Source organism: Agelaius tricolor, unplaced genomic scaffold (genome assembly GCF_023055355.1).
Source record: "Agelaius tricolor isolate 1412-34295 unplaced genomic scaffold, bAgeTri1.0.p SCAF_11, whole genome shotgun sequence".
In the NCBI taxonomy this organism is placed as follows: Eukaryota; Metazoa; Chordata; class Aves; order Passeriformes; family Icteridae; genus Agelaius; species Agelaius tricolor.
Genome location: NW_027269271.1, coordinates 1,391,502 through 1,415,602, shown reverse-complemented (window position 1 = coordinate 1,415,602; position 24,101 = coordinate 1,391,502). Strand labels below are relative to the sequence as shown.

At 43.8% G+C, this 24,101-nt stretch overlaps 1 protein-coding gene across 4 annotated transcripts in view; it reads left to right on the top strand.

Moving 5' to 3' along the window:
* Window positions 1-18,435, top strand: part of SUCO (SUN domain containing ossification factor) — a 40,121-nt gene extending 21,686 nt beyond the window's left edge. For 3 of the 4 annotated variants that reach the window (XM_071435728.1, XM_071435725.1, XM_071435727.1), the window contains 15 exons: window positions 617-724; window positions 1,683-1,788; window positions 3,701-3,721; window positions 3,954-4,009; window positions 4,945-5,036; window positions 5,513-5,578; window positions 7,813-7,887; window positions 8,418-8,514; window positions 9,438-10,586; window positions 11,940-12,027; window positions 13,244-13,348; window positions 14,239-14,393; window positions 14,735-14,826; window positions 15,928-15,983; window positions 16,535-18,435. In XM_071435728.1, coding sequence (XP_071291829.1) covers window positions 617-724; window positions 1,683-1,788; window positions 3,701-3,721; window positions 3,954-4,009; window positions 4,945-5,036; window positions 5,513-5,578; window positions 7,813-7,887; window positions 8,418-8,514; window positions 9,438-10,586; window positions 11,940-12,027; window positions 13,244-13,348; window positions 14,239-14,393; window positions 14,735-14,826; window positions 15,928-15,983; window positions 16,535-16,981 — 2,713 coding nt within the window. In that variant the 3' untranslated portion in view covers window positions 16,982-18,435. The remainder of the gene's footprint in view (window positions 1-616; window positions 725-1,682; window positions 1,789-3,700; window positions 3,722-3,953; window positions 4,010-4,944; window positions 5,037-5,512; window positions 5,579-7,812; window positions 7,888-8,417; window positions 8,515-9,437; window positions 10,587-11,939; window positions 12,028-13,243; window positions 13,349-14,238; window positions 14,394-14,734; window positions 14,827-15,927; window positions 15,984-16,534) is intronic. The other variant, XM_071435726.1, reaches the window with a different exon arrangement.
* Window positions 18,436-24,101: the final 5,666 nt, after the last annotated feature.

The following is a 24,101-nucleotide window of genomic DNA, read 5'->3' as shown; positions in this document are numbered from 1 at the left end:
TTCCTGAGGTTCACATTTGTGGCAGGAGTGGTGACAGTTTTCCATTGCAGTGGGACTGACTTGACCTTGATGTGTTGCTTCTTGGAATGGGTGTGTGAGGAACTCTGGCAGAATTAGCACAAGATAATAAATTATGTCTTCATAGAAATCCAGCTCTGGTATTGACAAGTAATATTAAGGTGATATTTTTATATATCTTAATATGTGTAAGTTTTGCATAATTATCTTATGGCAGATAAGGCACTTGAGCATTCAAATAAAGATTCTTGGTTTCTTTCCCTGACTGTCAAATAATTGTAGGACAGGTGAACAGAATTTACCATACATTAATTGGCACTTCAGGTGTGATTTAAATTGTTTGTTGTCCTTAGTTTTTAGTTCTGTGATTTGATCCCTTTGAGTACAAGATGGATGAAGCTCTTGTAGCTGCAGGTGCTGCCAGGAGTTATTTAAGGTGATGCTCAGAAAAACACCACCAGTGATTCTAATGGTACAGCATTTTTATAGTGTCCTCCTTACACCCAGTGAAGGATGTGATGATGAGGGGAAGGGCTGAAGATTGTAACTGCAGAAGGAGAAGTCTTTTCTTAAAAAATACTTCCTTTTTGTCTTTAAGGTTTGTTGTTGAGCTCTGTGAACCAGTGCAAGTTAAGCAGTTTGACATTGCAAATCATGAATTATTCTCTTCCACTCCAAAGGACTTTCTGGTGTCAATTAGTGACAGGTATGTTACCTAAACTCATCCTTCTGAATGAAAAAATGAAATAATTACTGATGCAAGGCTTTATGAAGCAGGATATCTGTATGTTTGTTATTATGCAAACTGTAATGTAATGTGAAGTCACATGGTTTTTCTTTGTGTCTATTGTCAGTTGCTAGCAGGTTTTTTTTCCTGTGCCACCTTAAAAATGAAAAGGAAAAATTTGTTGAGGAGCAGAATTGATACAGTAGCTGGGTAGTGGGTGGCAGATTATAAAATTCCTTAATAAAATGCTACTGAGGTTGTGGGCTCTCCCCTCCCTTGTCATTCAGACCATTTTCACATGGTTTGAGCTGTCTTCAATGCTGAACCATGTCCAAAACCCCACAGATTATTCAAAAAGAAAGGGAGAGTAGTTCACCATTGAGAAGTTGGAAGGGGTGAGAGAGCCATCTCTCAGATGGCTGCTTAGAGGGTGCCTTGAGGATGATTTAGGCAGTGCTGTGCCCTCACTGCTTTCTGGAGTAAGCAGGGAATTCTGGTCTGAGTGAGCAGGCATTCAAAGGGCATCAGGAAAACTCCTTTACTTCTGGGCTGCCTAAAGCAGGTGGGGTTAGACTTTGAACACTTGTTCTGTTGTGCAGTTCTAGCTCTGCTCTGCTCAGTTTTCTGCTGCCTGCCTACAGTGATGCAACCTGCCAGGTGTTGTGTTCTTCTGTTCATCTGGGGGGGCTTCACTCCAGACTGGCAGAATTTCAGTGGTTGGATAAGTCTGGGATTTTGTGCTTCAAGGGCTTGCATGTTGCTGTCATTGTGTGAGGGTCCTGCTGAGGTTTTGGGTTGGGAACTTCACTGCTGCCTTGCAGCTGGAAAGAACAAAATGTATTTCTGCTCTGGAAAGGCATTGGGAGAAACTTCTGTAAATACCTGTAAACAGTGAGTTCCTGCATTTCATTACCTGACTCCATTGTTTCCTTTCTAGGTATCCAACAAACAAATGGATTAAATTAGGTACTTTCCATGCCAGAGATGAGAGGAATGTCCAGAGCTTTCCTCTGGATGAACAGATGTATGCAAAATATGTGAAGGTAACTCAATACTGCAGAAGCATCCATGCTCCTCAGGGAAGGAGGGCTTTGCTGGGTTTCCTCTGTATAACAAGAAATGTGTTATCAAAGCCTGCCTTACCATTAATTGCCCTTGGTTAATTAGTGGCCCCAGCTGGGCTTGTCTGGGTACTAAATCCTTGTCACAGTTGTGACCTTATTACCTTGCTCACTTTGGTAATTGAGAGGATCTTGGGAAGCCCCTTGGGTCCAAGTACATACTTAGCTGATACCTGAAGTAAGGAAAATCTAGACAAAGTTCTGTTCTATTTGACTTTACCCAACTGTCCCCTGAATGTAAGAGCAGAAGAATCTTGACCTATTTTGTTTCTTGGCTGTACCTGCTTTACATATACACACATATATCTATACCTATTGAGATTTATTTGTGTATATACACACACTGCCCACTCAGTCCCTGGAGCACAGATCACAATATGCCTATTTCTTGATATTTTTGTACCATGTTGGGCTGTACAGTTTAGTGAATCTGAAAGTGTATGGGATTGCATCTTGGTTCTCATTAAGAGACTCCAAGTGCAGTTTTCCAGTTATTCAACCATAACTCTGACTCAGGCAAATTATTTATGCTCACTGCTACTGGAGCATTGCCATGATACCTCCACCTTCAAAACAGTTTGCATTGAGCTATCTTTACTCAGGAGACTGAAAGGGAATAAAACTCCATAAATAATTAATGTGATACTTGAACTTGGATAAAAGCTTCTGTGAAAATATTGGGTTGTAGTGAAGGTTTAAATTGAAATAAAATACAGACCTTTAGGTCCTCTTCAGTGATGTGTTATCTTCCAATTATGGTATGGCCAAAAATATTAGTTTGTGCTCCTTAATTATGCTTTGTGCTTTTATGAAAAAGTAGCTATGAATGATAATTGTCTAACTTCTTTACCTAGAAATCCTGCATGAGTCACAGAACAGAGATTTCATTTATTTTTAATTCTGTTTTCTGGCTGAATTAATTAATGCCTTAAGGTAGCTGCCATTGTCACTGAAGTGGCAGAATTCCTGTAGATGCTGCAGCACTTAATTCCTTGGTGGATACAGTGCTCTGCCTTGAATAGTACAGCATGGTAACATTTCCAAAGGTTTGTTCTCATAATATTTTCACTTCATGATGTGAAAAGCAAGCAAGTTCTAAGTATGTCTGGTCTACAGAATGACTCCAAAATATTTCCAAAAGTTAATTTTTTTGAAGTGGCTTACTGAACTTGTATCAAAAACAATGGGATTTTTGTGGGATTGTCTTGGTCTCACTTGCAGATTATTCCAGTCCTTCAGTGATAGTGTCTACATAGTGGTTTAATAAATGCTTGCAAATTAATTCAGGTTAAATAAATACCAGTGTGTAGTCAAGGTTGCACTAGAGATACACAGATGTCTGAAGCTCTAGGTCTGTCATCAGCTGCTCTGTTTGTTGCAGTTGTGCTTTGTAAGTGGAAGTATTTTACAGTGAGTTGAAGCCCGAGCAGTACATACAGAGTGCATGCTATGTGGGTTTGTTTTTCCTTTTGAGTCACTTTCTGTAGTCTGTGTTCTTTAAGGGGAGAAAATACACTTAGTACATTTAACACACTTCAGTATTCTATCTGCAGTCATGCTGCCCTGAAAAATGGAATAACTTCAATTGCCTAATAAAACACTTGTTGCATGTTACCTTCAATCTGCAAGGTACAAGGGCTAAATGAAATCTTGCTACCCAAGGCAGATGAAGTTGTGTTACACCTTAATCCTTCCCAGCTTGTCCTCTTAGGCATTTATAGTACTGAATTAAACCCAGCAGGACTCTGTAGTTGCCTGTGGCATGTGTTCAGCCTTTGTACTGACATCTACTTTTTGTTTTTTGTTTTTTCTCCTTTCCTCTCTCTCGCTTCAGATGTTCATCAAGTACATAAAGGTTAGCAACTCTTCTTGTGGAGTGATGGATGCATGGGGCTGGGGGTGTTCTCTGCTGCGGCTCAGCTCTTTAATGCATGGCAAGAATAAATCTGGCCTTTTCTGCTCTGGGCAATCTGCAACTCCCTGGAGTGAACAAAACTTGCAATTTCAAGATTGAGTGTTTATGTTTAACTGAATTTTTGGCTCTGTGGGTCTTCGGAGTTTTATTTTAAGTACCTTTTATTCTTTAGGTGGAGTTGATATCACACTTTGGATCAGAACATTTTTGTCCTTTAAGTCTTATAAGGTAATACTTTGTGTTTTGCTTAGTCTTCCTACCTCCTTGCAGTGAAGATTAGTCTGCTTTTGGAATAGTTGGGCAACAATTCCAATTTTCAGTTGCAGTTACTTGTAGGCATTATGGATTGAAGAAGTTGCCTGACCTGCCTGCTGTGTAGTGTCTTTCATGTCTGTGTAAAGGAGATTTGAATCTCTTTATTTGCTTCTCTGGTATGTCAGGAATAGTTTATATTTGCAGGAGGAGGGGAGGAGGAAACAGGAGCCTTGAGCAGCTTTAGAGCAGGACATGAGCATTTCAAAGCTGACCAAGCAAAACAGGGAACAAGTGGTGAGCTAAAAAGAGCAGGTGTGGTGAGTGCTTTCTGGAAGCTGCTGGGTTGTTTGGCACCACAGTGCCTGCAGTCAGTAATGTTTGCAATAGCTGAGTAAAAAAACCTGTGGATTTTTAATTCAGAGAACCATCAGCCTCTGTACTGCTAAAAAACAGGTTTTGAACCTGGGAGGTCTCTGGTATTAGAAGTCAAACCATATTTTCAATCCACAAGGTTGCTTTACATTGGATTGAATTGATTTAATTTTGGCAGAAGAGGTCAAAGAGAATGCGGTATGCAAAGGGAGTAGTTCTGAACAGATATTCCTAGAGCAAGTCAAAGGTGAAACTGAAGAGGAGGTGTAAGAACTCATGGACAGCCAAAGACAAAGAAGTCTAGGTGTGAGTTTAAAAGGAAGAAAAGACTCTTTGGAATTAGAATGGGAAACAGGATCTTGTTTAGGTTCCTTGTAGATAGAACTTAGAGGAAATAAACATCCCTGCTGCTTGATCTTGCTTAAATGACTCCAACTGCTGTATCTCCTTTACTTGTTACATAAAGGTAGTACTGCCTATAAATTATGTCACATGATTCCTAATACTAAGTTTTTATTTTCAAACTTTGATCATAGAGTATTTGGTACTAGCATGGTTGAAGAGTATGAAGAAATAGCTGATTCTCAGTATCAGTCTGAAAGACAAGAACTGTTTGATGAAGATTATGGTAAGCAAATATTCTGTGCGTTTTTAGCCATTCAGACAGCTCTTGTGCTGTTGGTGGCTCATCACTTCCTGCATATGATGAAAGATTTGACCCTTGAATTTACTTGTTGACAGTGTTTCAGCATTTCTGGGCTTTTCCAACAATCCTTTGAAGTTTTAAACAATATGTTTAAATGTAGCTACGTAGAGGGTTGCTTTAAAATTATAGTAATGAGTCTCTGTTTCACTTGGCAGAATAGACAATTTCTTCATGTGCTGACAGTAGGAAAGGATTACTAAAATAAAGCAGCTTACATGGAAAGTTCTATTCTTAGTGTCCATTTCAGTTCATTATATCTGACCTCAAGCTTTCTGTAGTTGTATTTCCACACTGTCAAGTTGACATCATTGAATGACATGTTAAATCTTGAGGTTCATATTCTTTGCCCATGACAGATGAAATTCTAATAGTCACGAATTGTTCTTCTTTATACATAGATTATCTGTTGGATTATAACACAGGGGAAGAAAAATCTTCCAAAAATCTTCTTGGTTCTGCTACAAGTGAGTATGATTTATTAGAAAAAGTTATTCCTGTGCTTAAAACAAGATGTGCTAATTGAAAGTGGAATGACATTTTGTTGTGCAACATCTACAGCTTTTCTATTCTGCTGAAGCAATTTGTGATTCTTCTTTAGTTTCATAGGAATCATTAAAAATTTGGAATTGGGGGGTTGTTCTTAGTGTTCTAAAAATGAATTTTCAATTTATACGGATATCTATTTTGTGGAAACTTTTTTTGTGCTGAAGGATTCTGAATACTGAAGATCATGTAAAAGTTGCATAGGGCTGTAAATGGCCAGTGCTAAAGTGTTGTAGAACTGTAATTATTAGGAAGTTGGAAATCTGTGTTTAATTAAAATGCTTAACCTACAGGAGACAATATAAAGATTTACTTTGCACAACTTTAGGGGCAGAGAAGGATGGAGAATACTACAATTTCTGAGGAGGCTTTATGTAAATACTGTAATTCATTTTCTTCATAAGGGCTGTGTATTGTTTTGAGAGAACTAAAGGTTCTTGACTGTCTCCTCTCACTTTTCCCATTGGAAAACCTCCATGTGTAGGCTTAGTTTGCCTGAGAATCCTAGAATATTCAGTTTTAATGGTAGTCTTCATTGCTGAATTATTCCTGATGGTTTCACCTCCTCACACCATTTCCTAAGGAGCTCTTGCACTGTACCACTCTTCCTTCTGTCCCAGCTAATGCAGATTTGTTATTCCAGTGTAGGCCTGCACTCAGGTAATGCTGTTTGGAGTCAGCCTTTGCTTTCATCCTCCAGTGGATCAGAGCCACAGAAATCTTTCATGTTTTTTCCTAGAACATGGTTTTCTCCTGAGAATAATGGCTAGGAATATTCACAGCTTAGAAGAGTTTTCAAAAGGCTAATAGATAGTGGAAAAGGCAGTTTATTTCTACATGTGTGCCTCTCACAGATGAGATAAAACAGTAAATTCTTCCCTGACACTGCTTATCTCTTCTTTGTGACTTCTAAACTTTTATCTTCAAGCTATCTTGGTGATGCATATTCACATGATCTGTCTGCAAGAGCAGTATTACAAGTTTATATTCACTGTCTGAAAAAGGCAGTGACTTTCCATTTAATTTTTCAGACTACCAAAGCTAAGATTAAAAGATTTGAAACACCTGTTGCTGATGGTGCTCAGCTGGCTCTCTAATGCACTGAAATGTTGCAGTGCCCAGTATTTAGTTCTGGCTGGTGGGTTTTGTTACTGAGAGTTTCCTCTCTGTCAGGGTGGTCAGTGCTCCTCTTTTGGAAGGAGTAGAGTTTGTGGGTATTGTTTTTTAGTGGGCTTTTATTAGATGCATATAGACAAATAGGACAGGTTTCCTTTTTGCATCTTAAATGGAGTGAGAAAGAGGAGGAGGTGGGGGTTCTCAGACATTTAATCTCTTAAGAAGCATTCTGCAGTCTTGGTCCCTCTCCTGCCATTTCCTCACATTTTAAAGCTTCTGTACAAACTCTGTGTTCTCCCTCATTTTCTCATTTTTGTAAGAAGCCATCCACAGCTGAAGTTCAGCATCTTTTGACTGTTGTGACTTTTCTCATTATACAAACCAAGATAAATTAACATAAATTAGGAATGCAGCTTCTGGCAGCAGCTTCTGCAGCTTCCTTTTCTGGAGGAAAGGCAGAACCAAAGTTTTGAAAACAACTTCATGGAGCCCAAGGAATTTGTCATTGCTGCTAAAATGCCTCTCTAACATGAGGATCTTGGCCATGTGCCACTGCCATGTGTTGGTGGGTGGGGGAGAAAGGGGCAAAACCAAGCCAACTCCTGTGTGTTTACAGTGTAGTACTCTTTACCTGATCCTCAGCTTCTAAATAAACCTGGCCATTATGTTTGTTGTCAATATCAAGACCAAAGAGGAGCTGTATTTAATTCCTGTGCTGATGTAGAGTAGGACCTCTTGGAATTTACTTCTGTGAATTCAGAGGGGAGAGGAACTGTCCTACTTAACAGCTCCTTAAAATAAATAGATGTGTAAGCCAGATCTGTGGGTGTTATGGTGCAGGTTTTCAAATACAGGTTTCTGACTTAGACATTTACCTTAAAAAGAAACAGCTGCCTCCAGTGTAATAGAATGACCAGATATTATGTCCTTACACTGTGATTAATTTCAAGCAAGTATTGTAAAATAGCAAATTCCTTGGTGCTGCTGATCTCTGGGCCCTCTGAGAGTGCCCTTGTTGAGGAGTTGTTGTCTCTTTTAGATGCTATCCTGAGTATGGTGAATATTGCTGCCAATATGCTTGGAGCCAAAACTGAAGAGTCATCTGAAGCTGAAGGTACTGTAGTTTTTTAGATGAAAAGCATTATGGAAAGTTTGCATTTCTTTGTAAAGTTTGGGGGTTTGTTTGTTATTAGGTTTTTTTTTTTTTGGTGGGGAGTTGGATGTTCTCTGATGGTTTAAATGACTTTGTTCACCTTTTATGACACATCTGATTAGTGTCATAGAACCTAGTGACTGAAAAGTGGAGCAAAGATGCTGAATTTGCTGAGAAGAAAACACAAAAATACAAAGATAACACGTGCTTGTTCAGCTTTATTTAGAGATCTTTACTCAGTGTTACCCAGCTGGAGCTGTCCTAACTTGCTGCTTCTTTCTCTGAAGTATTTTGAGACTGTCTACAACATCATACTCAAAAACTGTCAGTAGCATTTCATTCAGATAACTTGGGGTGACATCTGCAGTTAATTTGGTAGCACAGTTAATCATAAAAAACAAAACCACCAATAATAAACCCAGACCTCAGAATTTGTTGAAAACAAAGATGGTTCTGGAGTTTCCATGTTCACATTTTCCTCCTTCCTGCAGCTGGGAACAAAAGTGTGTCTGAAAATGTCACTGCCACCCCTGCAACTTCAACAGCTGCACCAAGACTGCCTGAACCAACACCTGTTCCTTCACCAGAGTAAGTGACTGCTCTAGGGGTGTTTGTAATGTGCTTCCAGCAGAGACAAACATGGGCCAGTCTGCAATCCTTGGTGGTAGCATGCTCAGGTATGGCATGCAGACTTAAACAAGGGGAAAAGCAAGTATTTGGTAAATCTGTACCATGGTAATGGCACTAATCAGAGACATTTAGTGGTTTTGTTGCTGTCTATTATAGCTATTTCCATTATGGTGTGTTTAGTTTTGACACAGAAACTGGTTTCATATTGGTCCAGGTTTTGTGGTCTCCTGCAAGGGAGACTAATTAGGAATGTAAAATGTGTTGCTATAAACTTCTGGTTTGTATAAACTTCTGATTTGGAAGCTTATAGTTTGGTAGACTTTCCATAATGAAACCTGTATGCAGATGTACAGAGTGAGCTTGAGATGAGAAGTTCTGTATAGAGTCTGTTGTTTTTCAGTAATTACATTGCTGATAATTAGGCTGCTTAAGGCCAAGACCCTGCCTCTTAAATATTAAGACATGACTTGTGCTGTATTTAGTGGCTTTACAATTTTCTATCACTCTTGCTGTGAGGCTCAGGAAGGTCAGTGGGAATGTTGTGATTCTTGCATTTGAGGATTGCATCAGCAGAGTAAGATGCTTGCTGTGTAAAAAAGAGGATTTGAACTGGTGACTTTTTTCAGGGGTGAGGGAAGGGGCAATATCTAATTGAGAAGGCTTGCTGTTTAAGAGGCAGGGTTTGAAATAATTTCTTTGCCTATTGGGACTGAAAATCACCAGAGAAAATATTACCTTGCCGAATTTCTGTCTCAAAACTGGCTTTTGGTCACTGGACTAAGCCTTGCTAATTTTCTAAAAGACTATTTTCACAGTCTTATAGAGCAGAGATGTAAAACTGTTGAATTAACTAACACCTTGTCTTTTTAACTCTGTTGTAGACTTGTTACTACAGATATTCCACAGATAGAGCAAATAATAGTGGATTTGACTAAAGAAAGCCCAATTGTTCAGCTAGTGCAGGAGTATGAAGAAGATAGCAGCCAGTCCACAGTAACTTTGCTGTCCAGTGATGAGCAGGAGGAGGAGGCAGCAGCATGGTTTGAGCTGGAGACAGAGAAGCACTGCAGTGACATGGCAGCAGTGTGCTGCATCTCCACCTTCTCCGAGTACCTGCTGAAGTGGTGCTCGGTTGCAGCAGCCGTGCATCGGCAGCGCAGTGAAACTGGAGGGGAGGAGAGGCCTCCTCACCCTGTGGATGTGCAGCAGCCGCAGCCAGCTCTGGCTGAGTCTGCCCACACAGCAGCACAGGAGCCTCTGCCTGAGCAAGTGGACAGCAAAGCTGAGAAACCCCCTGGGTCTGCTGTTGCAGTTGACTTCAGTGCAGTCCATGAGGAGATCAGCAATGATACCACAGAGTCCATTGAGCTGGAGCCAAGCCATCCTCAAACTGTCTCTCAGTCCCTCCTGCTAGAAGTTACTTCTGAAGCAAAGCCATCCCCCACAACAGATACGGTGCTGGAGCCTCCAAAAGAAGACTCAGGCCAGGTAGCACCAAGGGTGACTCCCCAGCTGGATGTCCCAGAGCTCAGCACTGAAATGGAAAAGGCTGAGAGCTCAGCTGTAGAAGAAAGCCCCGAGCCCACTGTGGCCACTGAGGTAAAGGAGGTGAGCACAAGAGAGCCTGTTGCTACCCCAGTGATTCCAAAGCCCACAGAGACTCTTGTGCAGCCTGAAAGCACAGTGGATGTGGTAGCCAGTGATGCTGTGGAAGGGAAGGGGAGCACTCCAGAAGTGCAGAAACCTGCTGTGCCTCCTGCTGAGCCTGCCGTGCCTGCTGAGACAAAGGAGGAGGAGCAGGCAGCGGAGGAAGCTCTGCTGGCACTCCCTGTCTCAGGGGGGCCCCAGAGAACAGCCACAGATTTCTATGCTGAGCTGCAGAACTCCACAGAGCTGGGCTACACCAATGGGAACCTGGTTCATGGATCCAACCAGAAGGAATCTGTCTTCATGCGCCTCAACAACCGCATCAAGGCCCTGGAGGTCAACATGTCCCTCAGCAGCCGCTACCTGGAGGAGCTCAGTCAGAGGTGAGGCTGAGCAGGGCTGGGAGGAGTCCAGGCTGTGAGGCACAGGGGAGTTGAGCAGGGGATACATTGTAAGGGCTGAATGTCCAGGCTGTGAGGTACAGGGGTGTTGAGCAGGGGATACATTGTAAGGGCTGAATGTCCAGGCTGTGAGGTACAGGGGAGTTGAGCAGGGGATACATTGGTAAGGGCTGACCTCTCGGGGCTGTTCAGGTCTGATCCAGCCAGCTTTGGACCCTCGGCCCCTCACAGCCTTACAAGGGCAAAAGTAAAAGACTCAAGGAGCTCTTTCCTCTCAGGACCAGAGCCCCACTTTAGTCCTGGATAGGAGCCACCTGGGCAAGGCTGAGTCCCTGGGAGGAAAGAGACCAAAGAGACTGCAGGGTCTCATCCCAGGAGATTTTAAACCCAGGGGAAGAGGGGCAGAGGAGAGGGACCACAGCCAATGGGATAGAGGTGATGGGAGGGACTGACCCAGGACAAGATCACCTCCACTGGGGCTTAGGGGAGAGGGGTGTGTGTGGAACAAACTGTGTGAACTATTCAATGCAAAATAACACCACCACTCAGTGCAAAACAATAACTGAAGAAACCACCTAGTGCAATACAGTAGTAAATCACAGCTTAAAGCTTTATGGAAAGCTGAGGAAAGGACCCAGGCCTAGGTGGCTGTTGGAGTTACCCTGTGTGAATCAGGGCTTCTTCCCTCTTTGTGTTTCAGATAAAATCCTGTTTGTTTTATTTTGAGGAGTATTGCTGTGGATTTTTAAGAGAATATAGTGTTGTCAGGATGTAGGCACTAATCCTGTCCATAATTCTGTCTACAAAAGGGCACATCCTTCTGTTACTGTTGAACTGAATGGCACACACCTACAATGCCTTTTTTATTAAATTGTTTCCACTTAAACTACCCTGTTATCTGTAGTAACTCTGGTTGAATAAGTGGCTGTGGAGAGGGACTCAAGAGTTTCCTGTGAAGGATGTCTCTGTGCATTAGTGTTTATCTGTGGTGTTCCTTAGCTACAGCAGAGTGGGGAGTTACACCCATTTCAGAGTTGGTTCCAAGGAAGGGGCTCACAGTTATAATTATTGTGCAGAGTGAATTCAGTAAATTGGCACCGAGCTTGAAGGTGTTGAAATAGATTGGACCATAACCTTGGGGGAAGAAAAACAAAACAAAAGGGACATCTGTTTTATTTGTGAAACTTAAAAGCAGGTACCACTTGATGTTTAAATAAAGCTCTTTGGGCAAAGAGAAGGTTTTTACTGGCATAATCATGTTTTAGACTTAAAGACAAGTCTAAGCTGAGGAGTTTTATGCACTAATATTTCAGCCTTAAACACCTTTTGTTTTAGGTACCGAAAACAAATGGAAGAAATGCAGAAGGCTTTCAATAAAACAATAATAAAGCTTCAGAACACCTCAAGAATAGCAGAAGAGCAGGTATGATTTGTTTGGAGTATTGAGGTGTTTTCCTAGTTAGAAAGGCTTGCTTTTAATGAAGAGTTACACAGAGGTACAGAAATCTTCTTTCAACTGAGCTGTATATCTGCCTTTTAAGAGCATCCATTCCATGCTTCCCTGTTTTTCTCCATTATAAAATTTTTAGACATGTTCTCAGTTGTTTCAGAATAAAGCCACTTTCAGCTCTGTTTTCTGATTTTGTACTTAAAGACAAGATCAGTTGTCAGCTGGTAATGGCTACAACTCTTCAATGTCTTTGTCAATGAAAAAGTTACCCAGGTCAGTTCCAACGCTTGTTTCTTGGTTGTAACTGCACTCAAAACAATTTTTTTAACTTGGTTCATTTTTCATATCTGATTTAAAGTATCGATGGACAATTTCCCTGCTGCTGAAGAGACTGAGGCTATGGAAAAGCAGAGGGGTACAGCAATGGCTTAGGCCAAATCTGCATTTAAAAATGTTGTGCATGTAACAAAAACTTCATTCTTTAAAATGTGAGTTTTCCCTGCTCTGCCATCTTGGCTTTCCTGAGCAGCTGTGAAATAGAGCAGTAACTGCTGTGCTAAACATTCACTAAAGCATCTGTGCACATGGCACAGCAGACTTGATCCCAGACTGTCTGAAAGCTTCTGAAGTGCAGCCCCAGGCCTGGAGTTTATTCATGCATGTACAGTGAAGAAAATGACAGCTTTCATGTGTTGCCTTTTCTGGGTTGGGTTTGGGCTTTTTTTGCAAGAGTATCAGTGCTGGTCAGTGTGAGGTTAGTCTCCCTGGTGTTCTGCTCACCTTCCTTAATTTCTCATAGGATTGAGCCATGTTAGGGCTCTTGCAGGCAGCAGCTGTTAGCTGGGAAGGAGCCATTCCTGGCTGGTGTGGGCTCCTGTCCTGTGCATCAGCCTTGGGCTGGAGCTGTGTGTGTGTTCTGTGGCCTCCTGACAGTGACTGTGTGGAGCTGCCTGCTCCCTGTGCCCGTGGTGAGGACAGCACAAGCGTCTCTAATGAGGTGCACTTGGCATGATGGTAGGAAGTGTTGACAAACAAAGATGTTATGTGAGCACTGTGTTGGAAACAATGCTGGGTAGGCTGTGCTGAGTGCCTTGCTGTGTCAGACAGACAGAACACTAATTCTATGGCCATGAGGGCAGGTGACAGTGGAACTGGCCACTGACAGCATGCCCATGACTGTTCTCCACAGGACCAGCGTCAGACAGAGGCAATCCAGCTGCTGCAAGCACAGCTCACCAACATGACCCAGCTGGCTTCCAATCTGTCAGCCACCGTGGCGGAGCTGAAACGTGAGGTAATGACAGTCCAGAGGAAATGGATGCATCAACACATCTCTTTTTGCAGAGACCAGAGTCTTCAAATGGAGTTTTAAATTGTCTGCTGGGTTGCTTTCAGCCTACTCTATCTGAAACTTCTAGCTGCAAATTAGAGTAACATGAGCTGTTTTGGTCACAGCAAAATTGGTCATGGTTAGTGCAGCCCCCCCTAGCCCCCGTGACTGTAGTCTGAGCAAAGGCACCCTTCTCCTTTCCCTACTGGCTATTGTCATCTTTAGAGATTAGGGAAATCTTGGCAACAATATTAGGAACATTTTCTCTCCAATGTTTATGTTCTGCCCGCCTGACATTTCAAGCAGTACCATAAACATGATCTTTTATATTTTGTGGGTATTGCCAAAGACCTCCCTTGAGCTAACACACTTGGTGAGGCTCCTCTTTTGATGCCTGGCTGGCTGAGCTCCTGTTTGAGTGCTGTGGTCAATGAAACCACATTGAATCAAGTGATGGTAATGGTATTTTGTGAATACTGCAGTGTCAGTTTAGGTTTGCCATAGTGTTGCATCCATGTCAGCTGTGAACCAGAGAAGTTACTTTCTGAGCCTGGTTTCTTATGGGAAGTGTATTGCTTTCAGGGAGGTTGGGATGCTCTTAGCAAGGGGTGGCAGCTTCTGTAGTTGTGCTGATATTGGAGGCAGGGGGATCTTTTCCTGTTATCAGCCTTCACTCCTAAATGCTGCACAGCCAATAGACTGCATCAAACCTCTGAAAAATTACTGAAACATGAACAGGTGTTTAGTGAAATGAAAGTGAGTTGAGAACATAGCTTTTGTCTTTTAGAGCTTAGAACATAAGAATGGCAATGTCATGGGATTGTGTCTTCAGCAGTTGTGTTCAATCCCTGCAGGTTTCTGACCGCCAGACCTACCTGGTGATTTCTCTGGTTCTCTGCCTCATCCTGGGCTTGGTGCTTTTTGTGCAGCGCTGCAGGAGCCCTTCTCAGTTCTGTGAAGATTACCTCTCAAAAATTCCCAAAAGCAATCACTACCCTAGCCCCAAAAGGTAATGTATTTATATCTGAAACTTAATTGTTCTTGCAGCTTTCATTAATGTTTCCTAAGTGTGCTGGTACTGGCACATCTGCTTTAATTTTGAGTTTTCTTTCTGCACACTCAGAATTGATAGCAAGGGGCTCTCATCATAACACTCTCCTAGGAGCATTTTTGGGGCTCCTGTACTTGAAAAACATGTCTTGATAACTTGTAGCAAACACAGGACTGTGACTGATAGCCAGGCTTTTTTGGGCATCTCAACAGACAGTTCTGTCTTTCTGCCAGGAATGACTTTTCATGAGAAATGTACTGAGAAAAATGTGTTAAAAAAAGCTTTCTGGAATTTCCTAGGTGTTTCTCTTCCTATGATGATATGAATTTGAAAAGAAGAACTTCCCTTCCACTGGTCAGATCCCAGTCTTTTCAGCTAGCTGGTAAAGAAGGTATTATTCATATCATACATCTGGTCTGTGCTGTTGCTCTTGGTGCTGCACAATGTGTGTGTGTCCATGTATGTGTTCTGTAACAGAAGGTGGTTTGTGAACAAGTTACCAGATACTCACAGAACTGTGCTGAATTATGCTAAAACCTTACATGCAGTTTTTGCTACAGATCTCTTCTGCTCTGCAGATGGTTTTTTAGGGTTAGGAGCAATCAGTGCAGGCACTCAGGTCTGCAAAGCTGTGAAGCTTGCAGAAAACAGCTTTTTTTTTTTTTCTCTTGGAAATGCCAGACGTGGGAAGTCTTAGTGTCCTACTTTCCTGAAGTCCTGATAGCCTATGTTTGAAACTTGGCAGGTATTTAGGATTCAAATTTAGCAACTTCAGTAAGAAAACTTAGACCATTTATCTTGGCTTGGGTATGAGGAATGATCTGATCTTTGCAGTATTCATGGTAGATTTGGGACAGCTGACTTATGATTTCTTAGGCCATGAGTGCCATGCAAAAGCAAGTGTTGCAGATGATAGTAACTAGCAAGTATGCTGCTGACACAGCCCTTTGGGTGCAGCAAACTTGCCTCACAGGTTTGTTGTGTGAATAAAACTCCATTAAAACTCTGGAGTTGGCAGTGTGATGCCATGAACACTAGCTAAGGCCTAGACTGTTTTTTTTCAAAACAACACTTGTCCCAAATTCTCCCCACTGGTCTCAGGTCAGTGTGAACATCTGCCTTGTTGGTGTTCTGAGTGTGTCAGGCTGCACATGACACACTCTTACACTGGGAGCAGTTTGTTTGCCTAGACTGCAGCACTCTGACTGCTCCTTTCTCCCAAAGGATGTTCTCTGCACCTCTCCCATGGCCATAACTGTGAGGAGGCCAGGGCTTTTCGGGTGTGTGTCACTGACAGCTGCCACAACAGCACAGGGGGATTTCTCTGTGCTGACTTTACTTACAGTGCTCGTGTTGTGCCTCCCTCAACTTAGGGAGAGAGGGAGAAATGTGCCTGCTCAGGGGGATACTTTGTCATGCTGTGTTTAGTTGGGACTGTGTTGCTCTAGAGCTGGCAGAGTCAGCACTGCTGAGTGTCTGTTCTCTCTTGCAGTGGATCCAGAGGATCTGTACATTGTGGAGCCCCTGAAGTTTTCCCCAGAGAAGAAGGTACAGTCTCACCCTGTGGGGAGGGAGCTGCTGGGCTGTGGAATTTGCAGGCAACCCCAACAAGGGAAGAGATGAGAATCCTTGCTCCATGTTTCAGAAGGCTGATTTATTATTTTATGATATATTATATTAAAAATGCTATACTACAGAATAGAGAGATGATACAGACAGAAGGCTGGACAAGAATAGAATAGAATGATAACAAAAGCTCGTGACTGCTCACAGCCTTGCCACAGCTGGCTGTCATTGGTCATTAAGTAAAAACAATTCACATGAGACCAATCATAGATGCACCTGTTGGTAAACCATCTCCAGACCACATTCCACAGCCATCAGATATTGTTTACATTTCTTTTCTGAGGCTTCTCAGCAGAAAATCCTAACAAAAGGATTTTCATAAAACATCTCAGTGACACTGGGGCTGAGGTGTTTGTGCTGGCAGGTGGTGCACGTCTCAGCTGCTCTCCCTGCTGGTTCCTAGGCTTGGCTTGCATGCTCTGCTTGCCTCCCAGAAGCTCACCATTAATTTTTTTTTTCACTTGTGGTTTCAGAAAAAGCGTTGCAAGTACAAAAGTGAAAAACCAGAGACTATTAAGCCAACAACAGAGCCCCTGCACCCAATAGCCAACGGGGAGATCAAAGGAAGGAAGCCCTTCACGAACCAGAGGGACTTCTCTAACATTGGGGAGGTTTATCACTCTTCCTACAAGGGCCCTCCCTCGGAAGGGAGCTCCGAGACGTCGTCGCAGTCGGACGAGTCCTATTTCTGTGGCATCTCAGCCTGCACCAGCCTGTGCAACGGGCAGACCCAAAAGACAAAGACTGAGAAGAGAGCTGTCAAGAGGAGGAGGTCGAAAGTTTCAGACCAAGGGAAGCTCATAAAAACTCTAATACAGACTAAGTCGGGGTCGATGCCAAGCCTGCATGACATAATCAAAGGAAACAAAGATATCACAGTGGGAACGCTCGGTGTCACGACAGTCTCTGGACACATCTAAACCTAGCTGAACTTCTCAAACAGGAGAGTGTTTGTTCGTTTGAGAACAGTCTGTGGTATCCTGGGGGAGGATAGTGGGAGACGAAGAGCTCGACTCATTGGAAAGTATTCAGAAATTTGGTTTCTGCCTTTTTAAATAGATGGGATTGTGTCAATCTTGGCTATAAGCTGCAGCTTTACAAGGCTGATAATTTCCTATGAGAACAGCGTGGGGGGGAGGGAGGGCAGGGTTCATTTTATAAAGGTTTTTTTTCACAGTTCCTGGGGCAGAAATTTTTTGAAACCCAGTTTGTTGGGTGGAATAGGGATAAAAGCCTAATCCTCTTCCTTTAGCTTTGTTCCTATTTCTTGCACCTTCCCATATTTATGTGCCTTTTGTCTATTTATAATGCCACTGGAAGAGGGGAGATACAATTGTTTGTCATTTGATTTATTTTGTAATTTCTCTAGCTTTTTTTGAAGATGCAACACTACAGTGCTGTAAAGGGACATGTTGGCCTTCAGCTGGACTCAGTAATGTGGACTGGATACTGTAAAAATACCAAGAGATGGACTTGCCTGACTAGATTCTTGTTTTGCAAACTCTGTTGAGGAAAATCTCTCACCAGGGATGGCAATTGTGTTTACTTGCACCTTCAGTCACAATCGGAGCTTACTCTGATGTGCAGAATCAGTGACGGTGGCTCTTGAGGATTTCCTGCTGGTGATGGAGGCTGAGGAATGCATTTGTCACCTGAATGGCCTGCTGCAGCTCTCTGGAGGAGGTGGATGAGGAATGCTCACTGCTGTTGTGCTGAAGAATGTGAGGGTGCATTCTCAGAGCCTGCTCTGGGTGTGCTGAGGTTGCCAAGCCTGGGAGTCTGAGCCTTGGGGCTGGCTCACAGCAGATGTTTCCACAACGTTTGCTTTTGTATTGGCTAACAAATGTGCAGTGTTGGTATGGCTGGTATTTCATACTCAAGTGTTTTTTATTTTGACTGTGACTGTGTACTTGGATACTATAGGATGTGTGGTTGCTGAGCTGTTGAGTGTGGTTCTGAGTGAGTGGAACAAAAGGTTATTCCTTTTGACAGGTGTTACAGGTTCACGTTGTACAAAATAAGTTAATTTATTGAGCACTTTTAGTGGTACCCTTTTTAACAGATCTGATGCCTTTCCTAGGTATTGTATGTAATGTGACTTATTTAAAGCCTCTGTTTTTTTGCTGCTTTCTTGTTAGTTTATGAGTACTTTAAAGTGATGTACTTTCAGAGTTGATCTGCACAATTAGCCAGTCAGAGCACATGAACCAGACGTTTTGAACGTGAATTCAGAAGGATGTCAAACCTGGATGAAGAAAATTCATACCACCAGAGTGCAGCATCCAATGTTGTGGAGCAAGAGTATGTAACTACAGAGCTGTAGTGCCATTAGAAACTGTGAATTTCCAAATAAATCTGAACACTTTGTCTTTCATTTACTGGCATTTTTTCCTTTGAGAATGAAACTTGTGGCTTACATTCTTTGAGAAGGACTGGTCTTAAAATTTCAGTCCAGGACTAGGACATGGGATCCTTTGGGCTGTAGTAAGGAGTTCATAAACTTGTCAGCCTAGATGTGTTTTTCTATTTCAATAAAGAAAAGTGTGGGGGAGTGGTTTCTGAGGGCTCAGTGGTGCTTTGTCTGAAAGGTCAGGAATTGTGGCCCTGTGAAACTGCTGGAGAGGTTTCCAGCAGGTCAGCTCACACCTTGCCCTGGGGGACCCCTGCATGTGCTGGCTTTCTGTGAGAAGAACTGCATGAAATGGCCTCTTGCTACTCAGAGCTAAGGCTTGTGAAGGGTGGTACAAAAGGCCCTGAAAGGAAAGTTAGAGAGTCATTATCTCAAACCAGAGTTTTCAGCTTGAAGTTTGCCCCGTACTGGTTGCTCTCCCTCTGACTTGTTTCTGTCAAGCCCAGCAGGACTTGGGCAGCCAAATGCCAAGTTCACAGGCTGGCCAGCAGCTGCTTGTCAGAGACCTCCCCAGCACTGAGTTTCCACTGGAGTGTGTGTCTCAGGACTCTGCTTCATCACAGAACTATGATTTAAAAATAAAACCGAGTGTGGAGTTTGCTGAGGGAGGAGAGTGCTGGGTGGTTTGTGGGGGGAAGTGTGGGTTCCTTTTACTTACTCCTTCCTCTTATGTCACTTGTTAGAAGCACATGTACCTTTTATTGCCCAGGCAACCACTGGGCTTTCCAGAAGAATCACCTGAAGCTGGATGTGACTGAATTCTTAAAACAGCCCCTCTTTGAAAGCAGACACTGGCTATGAACTAAAGGACTCCCAGCTCTATCCTGTGCTGATACATGAGGCTGCATGTTGAAATCCCAATCACACATTCAGATTTCCAAGTTAACAATTGCAGATGTAAAACCAAATGTGTTCTAATCTGCTCCCGTAATACTGGGCCTGACTTAGGTCTGAGGAGTTGATGCATTTGTGGAAAGGTATCAGTGATAAAGCCTGTCCTGTAATGAACACATGGGAAGTGTGCCGTGGGAATAAAGCATCTGAAGGAACCTACAGGGCCAATTATGGTTTTGCAGACTTGAGAGTGTGTTCTGGTAAGAGACTGGAGACTGAACCACAGCTTCCACCTGCTGCTGACACCCTGCTTTTAGTTGTCTGTAACCACTGCTAAAAAAAAAAATTCTCTTACCATCAGGTTATTATTGCCTAATGTTTTCCTTTCATGTGGGCTCTTGAGTAGTTTTTTTACTTTCAATTTTATTAATGTCATGCAATGTAGCTTTCAAAATTTGGTTCTTTAGAATCAAGTCTTTTAGATTGGTTATAGACTTTCTGTAGGGATAATAGTTTCTAATGAAGAGAGTTTTTACATCTCAAATTCTTGTGTGACAGTCTCATGGTATTGCAAGCACAGGCTGGACAGCTGTTGGTGTAAAACACCCAGAAGCAAAGTGTGTGCTGGAGTGAGGATGGTGTCCCTCAGTCCTTGGGCAGGTCCTGAGCCCAAGGTCAAAAAAATCTTTAATGTGAAGGTTTCCATGTGAGGGTGGATGGGTGCAAGCACACCTTGTGTAAGTGCATTGCTGTGTTTGCCAAGGTGTTGAGGTTCTATACAGTAACTACCAGTGGAAATCAGGCTTTTGAAAGCTGCACACTCTGCCAGCTGTGTGGTGATGTAAGCAGAAAACTCAGATCTAAGGTGGTGTGTGGCTTCTGCTTTTGCCAAGTGACAGCACGAGGCGGAACAGCTTAGCAGGTTTTGCTTAATGAGGTACAAACATGTTCCACTTCTTTGGAACAGAGAAGTGGAGAGCCCTGCCCACGGAGTGCTGTGGGCTGTCTCATCTCCTGGAAACCCTGAGTGTCCCACTGCAGCTGCTGCTGGGCTTTGTGACAGCTCCACAGGTCAAAGCTTAGTGCTGAAACTCACCTTGCTCTCTTTGCCCTTCTCTAATTTAAGCAGGATGGATTTGGAAGAAGCTTCCAAGGAGCTCCTGCTGCCTCCCTGCTGTCTGACCCTGCCAGGGGCTGGGGCTGGCCCTGCCTGTGCTGCTTTCCATTGAGTCACCAGGAGCTCCCACGCTCAGGGCAGCTCTTGGGAGGCAATGCAGAAACTGAGCTCTGCCCCTTGTGGACCCAGAGATGCAAAGGAAGCGTTTGCCACCTTGGGGCCTGTTTTTCTGCCCTGTTTTTCTCCCCTGTCAGATGCGGTTGGAGCCTGGTCCAGCTGCGGTGCCCTCAGTGAGCTCGCAGCAAACAACAGTCCCTGGCTGCTGTTTCTCTTTTCCCAGAAAAATAACTGAAAGCAGCAGCTACTGAAGCTTTTGTGAGTTGTGATGACACAGTTACAGTTTGTTTGCCTTGAATGGGCTGAGACTGGCTGCTCCCAAGAAGAAATTAAACTGTCAAACACCGACCAGGCCCCCTGGCCAGCAGAGCCAGGGCTGGGGCTGCCTTTGTGCCCAGAGGCTGGGGCGGGAGAGCACAGACCCTGCAGAAGGGCTTGGGAATGAGACCCTTGGGAATGTCCTGTTCTCCCTTCAGCTGAGGGGACAGGAACTCAACACCTGCATGTTCTCTTGGTCTTCCTCACAGCTGGCCCCAGCACCTTGTTCTGTTTTGTCCTGTGGCACCAAGGAATGACCCTGCTGCTCTGTTCTCAGAATAGAGCCCTTTACCTCACAGCCACTCCACCTCATTTCCCTGCCCTTACCACAGGCACAAAAGAAATGAAAGCAGCAGAGTAATATTTTAGTTACTCTTTTCCTCATCTGCTTTGGCTCCTTGGGTTCTCTCTCACCTCAGAGGCCTCTTCTGCTGAATCCAGGGCTGCTGGCTGCTTGTTGGAATCAGGGTGCAGGAGAGCACAGAGCACCTTGCTCCATGGAAGAGAAATGTATTAAGCACTGTAATGCCAGGCCAGGGCTGTTAACAGTGGACTTTAAAACCTGTTATTGTGTGTGAATATCTGAATGTCCTTCTCATGGCTTATGTGTGCAACAAATGCTCCTAGCAAGGAAAGCAGTCGTGGAGGAAATTCGAGAAATGAAACTGTTAATAAACACGTAATAGAGGAAACAACATGAAGATGTTGGTGCTAGCTGCAAAGGCTGGGTGAGTTCTGATGCCTTCCACACCCCTCTGAGGCTTCAGCAAGTGGGGACCCACTCCCTTTGGAGGCAGCTCTCACAACCATCCATACCAGTGTTCACTCAAAAATCCATTTTTTGTTCAAACTCCTTCAGATTTGGCTCACAACGAGTGGCTCCTTGGGAGGCTTTTTATTCTGTGAGATTTTAGAGCTCTCTGCTGCTGGAAATCATCCCTCTCTTCACAGGTTTTCCACACGCTGTCCATCCCTCCCTGCCAATTTGCTCTTGAACAGACAGATTTGAAGCTCCTTTCTGTCCAACAGCTCCTGCAACTTCTTCCAGAGCCTCTCTGGAGTTGAACAAAGCCTTGTGGAGTGAGTTCCAGGAGTGTCTGCCCTACAGATCCCCTGTGCCCCATGGATCCTGTCTGCCCTACAGATCCCCTGTGCCCCATGGATCCTGTCTGCCCCATAGGTTCCAGGGGATCTCTAGGGCAGGGTCTATGCCCAGAGCTGTGTGAGCTCTCACAGGAGCCTCTGGGCTTTCTCTGCTGGAAGCTCATGTCCAGCTGAGGAGCCTCTCAACTTCAGACTTGTTTTCTTTCTAGCACATTGTTTTCTACCCAAAGAGCTTGATCTGCAGTCTCTGTTTCTAGCCTTGCTTTTTTCTGATTCAATTCTCTGTGCTCGTGATGTTGAATCCTTATTGTGTTTTTGAATGCAAATGATTCTCAACTTACTCTGTTGCTCTTGGGTGTAATTCCTGCAGCCCTGTTGGCTTTCAAGAGTTGCTTTTTAACATTTCCACTAGTCATTAGTGTAATAGGAAATATTTGTTAATTGCTTCCAGAGAGACTCTGTCCAAAACATGGTGAGAGCCTCTCCTACACAGAGGTTCACACTTCAGTTTTTGTTTTGAGTTTCAGGGTTGGTTTTCTGTCAAGTATTAGATCTGGATCATTGTTCAAGTCCTGCTTGCTTTGGGCTGTTTCAGGCAGGTCCCTAAGTCCTGCTGGTACAAACTCTTGGCTGCTGGCTGATTCTCTGCCATCACCTTCAGCATAATTGTGTGTCTTGTTAATAATAAGAGCTCCCACCTCTCCTCTGGGGGTGAGCTGGGGAAGGAGAGTGTTCTTCTGAGCAAATCCTCTTTCACAGTCTGTGTAAAGTATTTTTTTTTGGTTTGGTAAAGGGGAACAATTCTCTCATGAGTGCTATGGAAGGTGTTTCCATTGGAAAATATTCCTTCCTGACCAAATGACATAACAGGGCTGCTTGGAAACAGGGTGTGCAGGCTGGTTCAAGAAGGGGATAGGGTGGTGGAGGCAAATCTGACACCCCTTCTGTCCTTCTCATGCCCAGCTGTCCTTGTTAGGAGGCCTCAGCTTTCTCGAAATTCTGGCTCTAGCCCTTCTAGCAAAATTCCCCTGACTGAAGTGCCTACCTGCAGCAAATTGTCCTGCCATGATTTCAGCAGTCCTGCTCCTATCCTGTCATTTGGGCACAGGAAGCCAGCAGAACACAGAGCCTGCAGGCACCACTACCTGCTTTTGTTTTTGGCCTAGAGGATCTGCAGGGGTCCCTTCCAGCCCCAGGCTCTGTGATCCTGATGTGCTGTGCAGACACAGCCCTGCCTGGCACCATCTCCCAGTCAGTGTCTGGCATCTTATGGTGTCTGAAGGGGGTGGCAGGAAAACAGAGAGTGACAGCAGGAGAGCAGAGGGAGAGGTCCCTGGAAGCATGTTGGGCACTAAACATTTTAGAACATTTTAGATGGTAAAATAGCCCCAACCTTTGTTTTGCCTCCACACGGGGTATTAGCAGGCTCTTGATCTGGGCACCCAAAAAAGCAGGTGCAGCTGAAATGGCTTCACTTGGTTTCCTTGTCTCTCCCTCTCAGCCACCCTTTAAAAAAGCATCTTTGTGAAAGTGGGAAGCAGTGGGTGTGGAGTAAGAACACTTGTGGCATTTAAGGGAAGCTGCTACTCTCTCTTCAATCCCACCTTAACAAGCTGTTGGCATTAACACAGTGTCGGAAGAATGTGGAAGTGGATCCTCCCCAGGCAAAGCCACCGTGTTACCCTCTCTTGTAGTGGCTGTGGGAGAGGATGGGGATCTGTCCTTGTGTGACTGCTCTGGGACAGAGGCAGAGGGACTGAGCCAGGCCAGGTGTGACCAAGCTTGACCTTGTCAGAGTTGGATTTTTGTTGCTTTTGTGTCTCTTAAACCCTGACGTGTGAGGAAGAGCCAGATGGGGTTATTGAAACCTGTGCTGTGGATTGCTGCTGAAGCAAAGGGCTGGTGAATATCTTCAAAGAGCACTGGGGTGTCTGGTGGTGCAAGACTTTGTAGGCACATCTGATTTATTGGTGTGGTTGCAGGCAAAGCTGAGCCCTTGCTTCGGAGAAACAAGTGTACAAAGGTTCAGATGTGCCCTTTTCAGATCCCAGTTTTGATGTTCAAGATCAAAGCCTGTGTATTGTGATTGCTTCCTTCAACCACAGGAGACTAATCTCTGGTTTGCTCTTGTGTTAAGCAT